The sequence below is a fragment of the Oryzias melastigma genome, linkage group LG20 (assembly GCF_002922805.2).
Source record: "Oryzias melastigma strain HK-1 linkage group LG20, ASM292280v2, whole genome shotgun sequence".
NCBI lineage: Eukaryota > Metazoa > Chordata > Actinopteri > Beloniformes > Adrianichthyidae > Oryzias > Oryzias melastigma.
This window is the reverse complement of record NC_050531.1, coordinates 202,089-215,273: the sequence shown is the minus strand read 5'-3', so window position 1 is coordinate 215,273 and position 13,185 is coordinate 202,089. Positions and strand designations below refer to the sequence as shown.

Here is a 13,185-nt window from a genome sequence, read left to right as displayed (position 1 = left end):
TAACTCCTCCGTAACAGTTAACTAAACTACCTTAACTCCTCCATAACAGTTAACTAAACTACAGTTTCTCCTCCGTAACCGTTAACTAAACTACAGTTTCTCCTCCATAACAGTTAACTAAACTACCATAACTCCTCCGTAACCGTTAACTAAACTACCATAACTCCTCCATAACAGTTAACTAAACTACCTTAACTCCTCCATAACAGTTAACTAAACTACCATAACTCCTCCATAACAGTTAACTAAACTACCATAACTCCTCCATAACAGTTAACTAAACTACCATAACTCCTCCATAACCGTTAACTAAACTACCATAACTCCTCCATAACCGTTAACTAAACTACAGTTTCTCCAGGCTGCTGGGAGCAAACAGCCTGCAGACCAGCGGCGGCACCGACCTGCACCACCTCGGTGACTAGAGCTCCGCCTCCAGTGGAATAAAGAGGAAACAGGAAGACGGGCATCAGGAAGAGGAAGGCCAGTGCCGCCACACACAGAACGAAGTTATGCCACACGCCTGCAGAGAAAAGGTTCAGCCGGTTAGAAGTTCTGACCCAAAAGAATCTGCATTTCCATGTCTGTTATTAATGATCCTGGAGGCAGAGCGCCAGTCTGCAGCGGAGCGCCGACACTCCATCATGAGGCAGAGCGCCAGTCTGCAGCGGAGCGCCGACACTCCATCACGAGGCAGAGCGCCAGTCTGCAGCAGAGCGCCGACACTCCGTCATGAGGCAGAGCGCCAGTCTGAGGACAGACAGGAGGACGCTAACCAACGGTCATCCAGACTCCTCCATATCTGCCTTGATCTTTTACTGAAGAGATCCAAACACAGATGACCGTCTGCAGGGTCTATGTCTGGCTGGACGCTCTCCTCCTGCAGCGCTCCAAGAACAGACCCCCTCCACACACACCTGTGAACCCATAAAAACATCCAGCAGTTTGCTTCTCTCTGCTGCCCCCTGCAGGCTGTATGCAGCTGTTGCATTTCCTTCAGAGAGCTGCACTTGTCTGAAGTGACTTTTCATCAGGAACCAGATCTACACCAGTGATCAGACCCCCCCAGCTCTGACCTGCACAGAAGATGCGGAGCTGCTGGGCGGGGGACACGAGGTTGAGGTGTGTGGTGAACAGATCCACAAAGGCACCCGGGTACAAGACGAACAGGAAGACCCCGAAGCCGTTGACCCGGACCTGCTCCCTACAGGACCACAGACAGAGGTCAAAGGTCAGCAGAACCACAGTGAATGAGAAGAGGACGCCGTGTTCCTGCAGGAATCCTGATGGATGGACAAAAGTGACTTAAACTGAACTCAGGTTTAACTCTCATGGATGCAATCTGGAAGCTTTCTGTCAAAACTCATGAAGGAAATCCTCATCATGACAAAAACATTCACGTCAAAAGAAACTGAAGATCTGAAGAATCTGTGGATTTTTCAGGTAAGCCGCCTTCATCTTAACCTTTGACCTTTATCCTTCCCTCCTTTTTTTCTAAATGTTTACAAACAGAAGAGCATCAAACTGCAGTTTCTCTTGCAGCTTCCCATTACTCTGCTGTTGCCATGGAAACGTACCGACCTGAGTGCTGCCACGGCGTGGCCGAGCTCGTGCACGACTCCACTGAGCAGCAGCGCCGTGAAGAAGTAGACCAGCTGGCTGGTGGGCAGGTTGACTCCGGGGACCTAAAGGACACGGGACAGGAAAAGAAAGTGAAGCCCGATCCTGACGGGAATGGGGGCTCAGCGCCGTGAGCGTTCACTCTGCACGCATGAAGGTCAAACGCTCTGGCATCACCGCCCCCTGCTGGGCGCTCAGCTGAGGTCTCCTTCAGAGGAGTTCCATGAGGACTGAGGAGAAGAAAACCTTCACACAGGACTTACCACCACCTGCAGCGCCTGCTGAGTGCCCATGCGAGGGTTGTCCGTGGTCATCTGGGCATACGTCTGCTGCAGCGTCCTGACCAGCAGAACCACCGAGCCCAGCATGGCGCCGACGCCGAATACCAGGCCGCTGCTGAACCTGCAGACGCAAAGCAGGAAGCTCGTGTGTGCTGCTGCAGGAAACACCTGAGGAGGAGTCTGCTGAGTCAGGATCCTAAGAGTTTTCTGCAAGTGCAGCTGAACATCTGGATCAAACCAGCTGAACTTCTGGATCAAACCAGCAGAACTTCTGGATCAAACCAGCTGAACATCAGGATCAAACCAGCTGAACTTCTGGATCAAACCAGCAGAACTTCTGGATCAAACCAGCTGAACATCAGGATCAAACCAGATGAACATCAGGATCAAACCAGATGAACTTCTGGATCAAAGCAGCTGAACTTCTGGATCAAAGCAGCTGAACTTCTGGATCAAACCAGCAGAACTTCTGGATCAAACCAGCTGAACTTCTGGATCAAACCAGCTGAACTTCAGGATCAAACCAGCTGAACTTCAGGATCAAACCAGATGAACTTCTGGATCAAAGCAGCTGAACTTCTGGATCAAACCAGCTGAACTTCTGGATCAAACCAGCTGAACTTCAGGATCAAACCAGATGAACTTCTGGATCAAAGCAGCTGAACTTCTGGATCAAACCAGCTGAACATCAGGATCAAACCAGCTGAACTTCTGGATCAAACCAGCAGAACTTCTGGATCAAACCAGCTGAACATCAGGATCAACGTTTCCTCCAAACACTGAGGATGAATCCAGAGGAGGACTCGTATCAGTAGGACAAAGAGGAACTCCAGGTGTTCTCCACCAAACCAGCAGGAGATGTCTGAGCGGTTCTGGACCGTTTCTCTGCAGAACTCTCAAGACTCAGATGCAGACAGATGAAGATCAGGGTTCAGAGGCCTGATGAAAACCAGAACCTCCAGGAAGCGAAGCTCATTTCTGAGCCGTGACTCAGTCCTGACGACACTCTGCTGTCCTGCTGGGATCTGTCCATGAACGCATCGCCGCTTCAGCCGAAACAGAACGTCTTTGTTCTGCAGAGATCTGAAAGCTGTTCTGACAGAAGCTTCAGGCCGTCTGTGAGAATCAATCCATCTTTCTGTTTCTAGAACAAAAAACTGCTCCTGACCACTGACTGTAAATGAGAACTGGACAGAGTGATCCCGCCTCCTGGCGTTCCAAATGGGAAGTGGCTCCAAGAAGCCAGAATCCCATAGACTTCTATAGGCAGCTGTTATCAGAATAAACATTCTGGATCTGATACTTTCTAACATCTGACTGATCATTTTATTTTATTTCTGTAGATCACGTTATAAACGGACCAATCAGAGGCCTCCATAAAAGGAGGTGGAGCCTGCTGGCCCCCACCCTAAATGTTTAAAACAGACTGACAGGTTTCATGTAGTCAGCTCTCAAATGATAGGGGCGTGGCCTTCCAACAATCTCACTCCTGATTGGCTATGAGTGGTTGACTTGGACCAATCCCTGCTCACTGACCACGTGCGTCTCAATCATAAACGGCGGGCTGGAAGTACACCGTTTATGATTGATGACATCACAGTGACTCGGTCCAGTTCCTTGATCCAGTCAGCGGTTCTGGCTGAGAACTGATTTACTGCTGTTATTTTACGTTAGTTTATAAATACTTTAACAAACCTGGTTCTAAGGAACTCAGTTCTGAGGAACCCAATTCTGAGGAGGCTTCGGGCCTCACAGGACACTGAAATGTCCCAGCTGTTGTCCAGTGCTTGAAGGCACCATGTCACAGAACCAAACATCTGCAAAACAGAGACGTCTGCAGACAGCTCCTCCTATGGGTTTATGTAGGAGCAGATGAGGAGGAGCAGGAAGGAGCAGAGGAGCTCTGACGTTCTCACCACAGGTGGAGGACTCGGGGCTGGATCCGGGCGCAGTAAGCAAACAGCCGGTTGAACATGGTGGTCTGCCATCTCACGTGGAACGGAGAAACCACCAGACCTCGACTGGAGAGCCACGTCTCGTAGCTGAGTCGGTGCGTGGAGGAGGACTGCAGAGAGGAGGAGGAGAGGGATGTTAGGAGGGATCTTCATCACCAAACTTCTGACTGTCAGCAGAACCGAGACGCCTTTCACACAAACATCTCAGCTTCAGGACACAAAACAGCCCAGGAGCTTCCTGTGAGCAACTGCAGCATCTGACAGATGACCGACAGGAATGTCATGCAAAGATGAGAGAGCCAATGAGCTGTCAAAGTGGACCGAGGAGGAGCTCCTCATGGTTCTCCTCTGGGACCTGCAGCTTCAGGCTGAAGTTGTCAAAAGAAACGGGTTAACAGACACAATCCTGCTCGGAGCTGCTAGCCGTGCTAGCATAGCATGTTCTGGTGTCCACTGACAGCAGTCCTGAGTGGGCGGGGCTTCTGTACGTCTCTCGTGTTCAGGGTGAGAGCAGCGGCTCACCCGCAGCAGCGTGTCCGTCAGGTACACGACACACCAGCCGGCTAACACGCACACCAGCAGCGGCACCGGGATCATGGCGCGGGCCTCTCTGCGCCGCAGCCTCGCAGCTCCGCCCGCATCCGCCCGTCCGCGCGCTCACTGCACGCGGGGCAACAACCGTCACGCGGGGCAGAAGTCTTCATGCGCGGGAAAACTCGTCACACGGCGCAAAAACAGCGAGACGCTGCGGAGAGAACCGGGCATCAACAACAAACGGCCTTCTTCTCTTTGTCAGTACTGGAGCCGCGAGCACCGGCGCCCCCTGCTGGACCGGAGAGCCTGATCTAGCTTGACATGTTCTTTAACGGCATCCGTAGTTGACATGCGCAGAACAGAGAGCAGCAATCGATAATTTAAAATGACTAGTTTGACTCACAAAAACAACAAACTTAAACAACATTATGGAGCCAAACGGCCGTTAAAGTCCTTCATGTTTATCTTGGTCACATAAAGTTCTTCCTTTGGTTTCTTCCTGCTTCCTAATAGGGTGTGATGGTGTCACGTGACCTGTTCCCAAGTTTCTCCCACCGATCCAATCCATTGAGTGTTTGTTGTTGTTAATATATGTCTGTTTGACACAGACCGGATTCAAATCCTTACAAACCACATCTCATCAATGTGCCGGGCGTCAGCATAGCTGGGAAAGGCTCATCATTAGCCAACTGGCTGATGAAACTACACTCTTTATAATGAATTCAAGGCAGATTCCTCTAATTTTATATGCATTGTTTTTCTCAAGCTTCTGGTTTAACATTAAACTTAAAGAAATGTGAATTACTAGCTATTAAAGACTGCTCAGTTGATGCAGTTTCCCTGTTAAACATGAAATTAATTATTTAGGTATTTTAATTAATAAAAAGAAAAAATCTCATCCTTCCACAGGTTCTCAGCATGGAACCTCATTTACAAACATCATTTCTCTCCACACAAGTACATCATCTGGAAGAACAGAGATACTTTCTATAAAAATACATCACTTTACCCAGAGGATTTAGAATGGGATGGTGGCTCAGCAGCTACTAAACTATAACGAATTCTTATCACAATATAATTAACCTGTTAATTTACAAGAGTTTTCAATGGTGCAGAATGCTATAGCCTCAGGAACATTAATGTTATTTAAGAACACTGATATTTTGATTTCTAATCAATTACTAAATCCAACCCAGTTGAGTCACCTGTAGGAGAAATCTGCTTCTCTTATGGGCGTGCTACTAACATAAAAATACACAGATTATTTCAAAAGACTAATCCCTCCCCCATATATTTTACATTATTGGAATCAATTTGTTCCAGATATCAACTGGAAAGTAGTTTGGATGATCCCTCATAAATATTTATTATGAATAAGGTAAAATAAGTATCTTTTAAAATTCTCCATAAAATTTACCCTGCCAAACATTACATGACAACATTTTAAAAAATATATTAATACTAAATGTAGTTTCTGTGGAGATCACCCAGAAACCGTAACTCATCGTGTCTGGTATTGTTTATCCACACAGAAGTGTTTAAATGAGTTCAGTAGATTCATTGTTATTCATATCGTTAAAGATTTCTCCCTGAAATGGGAAAATGTGTTACTTTGTTTTTTCAGGACCTAAAAAAACACTTTTTTTAAAATAACTAATTTATTAATTCTTCTGGCAAAATTCTACATACATAAATGTAAATTTAATGTTAAACACCATATTCCCCACAATTCATTAAAGATGTAAATGTTTATATATTCCACCAACAAGAAGTTTCTCAAAACTATTGAAATCTGTAATGTTCTACAAAGATTTAATTCATTGACTCCCCTGGTTATTAAACGTTTCTGTATTTTCCATTGTTTTATACTGTATACTGCATTGTGTTCAATAAGGTCTGCACACAAAAAATGACACAAACCTGATGCTTCTGTTTGGTCAGTATTCATTAGTAACTCAGGGTTTTCTTCTCTAAGTTAGATCACTTTAGACCTTTTCACGGTGACGTCAGACAAAATGGCTACAGGAATCTTTACTTCTGGTGTTCGCATTTAGAACGGCCAAGCTGGCCGCTGTTTGACACAATTTTACGTAAATAATAAAAGGCAACTTTACCAATTTCAGAAGAAAAATGCACAATCATTATTTTATAAATGTTCTGCCGAACTGCATTTCCATTTCCTCTCTCAGATGGTTCTCAAATCAAAAGTGATCATGTTTTACCTTTATCTTCCCACAGATCAGACACAGTTATGAACAAAAGTGACATTAGAACCACGGCTGAGCTAACAGCAGCTCACTGACCGCAGTAGAAAACATCACAACAATAATAAGTTTGACTTTAATGTCAGACACGCTGGAATTGTCTGACTTTTGATCTGTTTACAGGATTATGTGAGAATGAAATTTAGACTTTTGACTGGTCTCAAAGCTAATGCTAGCATTAGCATTAGCACAGATTAAAAGAATAAAAGCATAATTACCTTCATAATTAAACAAGCAGCATTGAATGAAATACTTGTAACCTTCGTCTTACTTGAACCGGGGTGTCAGAGAGAAATAATCCTCGACTGGTTTAATATCATCCAGAGGAATTTGGGGATCAGCTGAGCTGCTGTTCTGACTGCAGACAGGATTACTGACATTTGTTCTTTGATTTGTGAATCATCTAAGAGGGGAAACCAATACAACCAGGTAGGACATTTATACAATAAATATTGTACACATTTCGGTTACATTTGGTTTGGTGACCCTTTATTATTTATGTAAAATTGCTTTAAAAGCGTTCAGCAGTCAGCTTTGCCGTCCTCTTTCCAGCGATGTGTGACCTCACGTGAAAAGGGTCTATTGACCTCCTGGTCATGTGCTGGTTCTTCTGACCTCCGGAGTCCTGCTGTAAATTCATGAAGCAGATATCACTTAGGCTGTTGTTAGAGGTGACAGTGAGGTCCCATTTAGACTAATGTCTTTTTCACAAAATGAATTGTCATTCCAGGGCTCAAATGTTCAGTAATATGCATGATCTCTTTCTCAGTTAAGTTTATATATATATATATATTCCACCTCAGTGGAAACTACAATAAACATTAGTAAACACCACTCTGAGTGGTCTGTTTACCTGGTTGGTCCGTTTACCTGGTTGGTCTGTTTACCTGGTTGGTCCGTTTACCTGGTTGGCCCGTTTACCTGGTTGGTCCGTTTACCTGGTTGGTCCGTTTACCTGGTTGGTCCGTTTACCTGGTTGGTCCGTTTACCTGGTTGGTCTGTTTACCTGGTTGGTCCGTTTACCTGGTTGGTCCGTTTACCTGGTTGGTCTGTATCTGTTTCGAGCTGCAGGACAGAACACATTTCTGGTCTGTTTTTCTCCTCAGAGGGAAAGATGAATGTTAAAATGTGAATGTTTTCGAACAAACCCTGGCGAGGAGCCATGACTCCAGTCATGAGGGATTATGGGTAGTCGTCCGTCCCCTGTGACGCTGGGCTGCGTCTGCCAGCAGGTGAGAGTCGAGCGGGGGCTGAATTTGCATAGTCTGCATTATAAAACGAGCCTGACAGGTGAGGCTGCTCGTTTCCTGCCAGGTCTTCACAGAGCAGCTGCCTGACATCAGAGAGGAAGGCTTCATCCGGACAGCAGCTTCAGAGGGAAGCAGAGCTCACCCCGTTCTCTGAAGCTGGGTCTGGTTCCACTCTGGGAGGAGTCTGATGTCTCTGCAGGCCAATCAGAGCTAGCAGAAGCAGGTCAGGTAGCTGAAGAGGACCTGGAAGAGAGCGGGCAGGCCAGAGCCAGCGCACTGTGGCAGGTAAGAGGACACGACGCTCACACCTTCACCCTCAGCCTTGGTCTCTGCGTCAGCCGCAGGGACGCTCCGACGGCCGGCCTCTGCTGCCTTTGTGTGTCACGGCAGAAGTAGGACGTTACCATTTTCAGAGCGGCAGGAGAGATTTCTGAGCTTTCCATCTGGGAGTTTCCATCTAGGATGTTTAAGTCTATAATTCCACTCTGGAGCAGAAGCTTCCATAGTTTGCTTCAGCTTTTCAATGTGAAACGCCTTTAAGGAAAAGGAATCGTGTGTCTTTAAATCATGGTCCATAATAAGTTCTTGTTGCTAGTGTTTATGGGTGTTTTGGTGGGTCTCTGCGTGGACAGAGCAGCCCCTCGGCGGATCACTCTTCTATTTATAGGGAGAACAAATCCCAGATATGAGAGGAATCCTTCTGACGCTTCTGAGGCAGAGAGCAGAGAAACGTGAATGAAGGTGTAGAGCTGCTGTGATAGAGCTGGGACGCCGGTCGGTGAGTCTCTGTTTTTAGAGCTCTTTTCATTCAAGTTGGAGACTTTCTGAAGCTTTTATGTGACAATAAGCTCAGGAACCATTGCTTTGTTTTCTTACAACATCTAATAATGTCAATACAAACATTTAAAAATAGATTCTAAAACTGTAGAAAGAAAACTTGATAAAACATTTAAAAAATATGAAGTCCAAAAGTTTCCTGGATGTTTAAGAATTTAGTCTTTTTTGGAGGAATACTCAAACAGGTTGATAGAGAAGCTGATAGTCGCCATGGTAACGGTGTCAAATCAGTGAACTGACATCAAGAAACTGTTGCTGTTCATTGCTCATGCCAGCTCAAATAACATTTCAGAAGAAAAAAGAAAGAAAGGCATGAACAATCGGAATGAGACAGAAGAAACTCATCTAAGAATAATTTCTGCTCCATCACAAACGATGGCAAACAAGAAACAAGACAAATTCATCCAAGTAATCCTAATCCATAATCACAGCTGTTCCTAATCCGATCCAGATCTACTTCCACTCTTTTTTATTAACATTCATTGTTGTAATAGATCTATTGAACTCTTTTTTAATGAAACAGATACATGAGGTCAGTCTGACTGTGACCTTTGACCTTTCTTATATTAAAATGGCGTCCGTCTTCAGGAAAGGACTTTAGTGAAAACATCGTGAATCCTCTTCAAGGTAACTCCGTTAGTGAGCGTGATCACTGGAAGCTGTTTTAGCTGGTCCAGCGTCTCCATGACGACGGCCTGATGGAGGGAACACGCCTTCAACCCAAACACGCCTGCATCGGCTTATTGATCCAGAATCAGCACCAGTGGATTGATTTGTTGAGCTCAGCGAAAGCCTCGTGTTAGATCACTGGTTCCAAAGTAAAGTTCAGTCAGAGGATATGTCACATGACCTGTCACATGACCTGTCACACAAGTCATCATCCCATTCTAACAAAGTGTGATGAGAGGATCAGCCATGAATCGTTGAGGAAACCTGACATTGAACTAAAAGACTCGGCAGACTGTAGAACATCTACTGGATGATGCTACCTTCTGCTTTTTTAATAAAAGTTTCCATTTGGAAAGAGAATGTGACATCCTAGAAACTCTTAACGTTACCATGGTTACTGCAGATGCTCCACACAGAGACGAGGAACAGCTGAACAGTTTCAGAGAGCAGCATGAAGAACATGTTTCTGAGGATTCCAGGATCTAAGCTGAAGGTTTACCTGAACAGGACCCGACTTGTACTCCACACTGGTTCCTGCAAACACATTCAGGTGTTTTCTTCTGTCCCTTCACCTGGTGCAAACAGGTGATGGAAACTTGACTGGGCTCTGATCTGTGAAGGCAGTGAGATGGAGGTTCAGAAACCAGCTGGAAGTGGAATAAGAAGCTGTTCTGGATGTGTTCAGGCGTCTCTGCTCCATCAGGAATGCAGAGCGTTTAGTGAAACCACCGATGTTCATGGAAGTCTAAAGTCTTCAGACATGTTGTGACCTTCATTTGAATGTGACTTACATATCTATGATAAAAGAAACAACAGAGTATTCCGTGGAAAAGGATATTTGTGGTAGAAGTTACTCCTTTCTAGAAACGTTCACTTCCTGTTTTCCTGAAGAGAAAAAGATCTAAAGTCTCTCTGTGACAGGATTACATCACTTTAAGACATCAATCCACCGTTGCCATGGCGACTTCATAGAGCTCGCTATTCCACACATCAGTCTGTAAGATGTAAACAGATCATTTATCTTAAGACTTCTAGAAGTTTCATCTACAAACATGAATGAAACCAGAACTGCTCTGGATTCACCAGCAGGAACCTGGTGAAACCTGAACCAGGTTCTGAAGCGATGAAGGAAATGTTTAGGTTTGGATCCGATTTAGGATTGGTCATTATTGATTATCTAAGCAGATGATCGACTAGGGTTCATCTCAGATACAACAGTAGAAGCAGGTCCTCCTCTCAGGCCCTCTCAGGCCCTTTGAGGTCCTCTCAGGTCCTTTGAGGTCCTCTCAGGTCCTCTTCTATGGTCCTTTCAGGTCCTTCCAGGTCCTTTCAGGTCCTCCTCTCAGATCATTTCAGGTCCTCCTCTCAGGTCCTTTCAGGTCCTCCTCTCAGGTCCTTTCAGGTCCTCTCAGGTCCTCCTCAAAGGTCCTTCAGGTCCTCTCAGGTCTTCCTTTTTAGGTCCTCTCAGGTCCTCCTCAAAGGTCCTTTCAGGTCCTCCTCTCAGGTCCTCCTCTAAGGTCCTCCTCTACTGTCCTTTCAGGTCCTCTCAGGTCCTTCCAGGTCCTCCTCTCAGATCATCTCAGGTCCTCCTCTCAGGTCCTCTCAGGTCCGCTCAGGTCTTCCTTTTTAGGTCCTTTCAGGTCCTCCTCTCAGATCATCTCAGGTCCTTTCAGGTCCTCCTCTCAGATCATCTCAGGTCCTTTCAGGTCCTTTCAGGTCCTCCTCTCAGATCATCTCAGGTCCTTTCAGGTCCTTTCAGGTCCTCCTCTCAGGTCCTCCTCTACTGTCCTTTCAGGTCCTCTCAGGTCCTTCCAGGTCCTCCTCTCAGATCATCTCAGGTCCTCCTCTCAGGTCCTCTCAGGTCCTTTCAGGTCCGCTCAGGTCTTCCTTTTTAGGTCCTCTCAGTTCCTCCTCAAAGGTCCTTTCAGGTCCTTTCAGGTCCTCCTCTCAGATCATCTCAGGTCCTTTCAGGTCCTCCTCTCAGATCATCTCAGGTCCTTTCAGGTCCTTTCAGGTCCTCCTCTCAGATCATCTCAGGTCCTTTCAGGTCCTCTCAGGTCCTTGTCTCAGGTCCTCTCAGGTCCTGACCAGCAGACTTGTCGTAGGAACTCCATGAATCCCTGGTTTGGAGAAGAGTTGTAAATTCAGACAGATTCCAGACTTGTATTTGCAGAGAACCTCTCTGTGAGGATCCAGGATGGAAAACATTCAGGTACATTCATGAGCTCAAAGGTGAGGCTGAGAACTACAGACCAGGTGAGCCACATTTGCATCTTCTGGAGCCGCACCTTCGATCAGCAAGAAAAGATGGAAATGAATGATGCAAATTATTGGTAAATGAGTTGAAGAGGGTTAACGACGTCCTGGAGGACACACGATCAGCAGAACGTCGCTTTAGTCAGAGATGATGATAAACATTCATCTTCCTCTCAGGTTCAAACTCTTCCAGCTGGTTCCGGTTCCAAACCCGCGGACTGTTCAGCTGGTTGATGGTCGTCCCGGAGGTGAACCTGGGGCGCTTTTATTTTGACAGGGCCTTTGTCTGCAGCTCATGAAAGATTCAGAGAACAGTTCCTCCACCAGCTTATCTCTGCAAGGGTTTCCTAGCAACGGACACGCTATCCCAGCACCCCACTGACACCACCCCCCAAGTTCACTCGGCTGAATGTCTGTGACCTGTGCTTCCTGCAGGTCAGCGGACTCACCTGGAGGATTATGTCCAAACCCTCGACCAACGTGAAGGCCCTGCAGGTAAGAGACTGACTGCTGTACGCACACAGACAGGCTCGGCAGAACCGGGCTTCACGGTCCAGTCTGAGGTCAGGAGCGTGCACGTACAGAACCGGGCTTCACGGTCCAGTCTGAGGTCAGGAGTGTGCACGTACAGAACCGGGCTTCACGGTCCAGTCTGAGGTCAGGAGCGTGCACGTCCAGAACTGAGCTTTATTGTCCAGTCTGAGGTCAGAAGCGTGCACGTACAGAGCTGGGCTTCACAGTCCAGTCTTAGGTCAGGAGTGTGCACGTACAGAACCGGGCGTCACGGTCCAGTCTTAGGTCAGGAGCGTGCACGTCCAGAACCGGGCTTCACGGTCCAGTCTGAGGTCAGGAGCGTGCACGTCCAGAACCGGGCTTCACGGTCCAGTCTGAGTTACAACTACATAGCTGGTATCCTTTGACTCCAGAGGATCTGCTGAACTCCTCATGGAGAACCGAAGGATTTCTGGTTCTTCGGGTTTGTTGCTTCACAGTCAGGAAGTTTTTGCTGATCCACTTTATGAAACAAAATCAAGGGAAGCAGGAAAACCCTGAGAAACGGTTGCCGTGGAAACAGCGTTCTGAGAACCTTTCAAGTCAGAACCTCTGAGCGTCTACAATGGAGAATGAGGGAGCAGCTGTGTGTTACAGTTGTGTAGACGCGTTCGTGAAAGATGACAACAACACAATAATGTTTGACAGGCTAATCTGAACATCCCGATGGGGGCGCTGCGTCCAGGGGCGGGGCTTCCTGTGAAACGGAGAGAAGAGACGGCCCACATGGAGGAGGTGAGAGACTTCATGGGGTTACTTCTGCACATCCAACACACTTTGATCTTCTGATCCAGATTTGGTTCGTGATCCGTTTACATCCTCATTAAATGGATTCAGAGACGGGAGATTCCTCTGTAATCCCTGTAGGGGGCGCCATGCTCCTCCCTCATGTCTCCTCCATCCATCAGCCTCCTCTCTCCTGGTATCTCTATCCTCAGCATCCTCATCATCTGGGATAGATCCATTC

General features: G+C 46.6%; 2 protein-coding genes across 3 annotated transcripts in view; one reads left to right on the top strand and one right to left on the bottom strand.

Moving 5' to 3' along the window:
- Positions 1-4,878, bottom strand: part of mbtps2 (membrane-bound transcription factor peptidase, site 2) — a gene marked incomplete in the record, with an annotated part of 11,430 nt that extends 6,552 nt beyond the window's left edge. The window contains 6 exon segments of the mRNA XM_024280425.2: positions 405-523; positions 1,077-1,204; positions 1,582-1,685; positions 1,884-2,022; positions 3,818-3,966; positions 4,379-4,878. Of these exon segments, the coding sequence (XP_024136193.1) occupies positions 405-523; positions 1,077-1,204; positions 1,582-1,685; positions 1,884-2,022; positions 3,818-3,966; positions 4,379-4,453 (714 nt within the window).
- A 3,166-nt stretch (positions 4,879-8,044) lies between these two features.
- Positions 8,045-13,185, top strand: part of smpx (small muscle protein X-linked) — a 7,863-nt gene continuing 2,722 nt past the window's right edge. The window contains exons 1-3 of one of the 2 annotated variants that reach the window (XM_024280637.2): positions 8,045-8,189; positions 12,102-12,161; positions 12,867-12,953. In XM_024280637.2, coding sequence (XP_024136405.1) covers positions 12,126-12,161; positions 12,867-12,953 — 123 coding nt within the window. In that variant the 5' untranslated portion in view covers positions 8,045-8,189; positions 12,102-12,125. Of the gene's footprint in view, positions 8,190-8,496; positions 8,683-12,101; positions 12,162-12,866; positions 12,954-13,185 lie in introns of those variants that run through there. The other variant, XM_024280638.2, reaches the window with a different exon arrangement.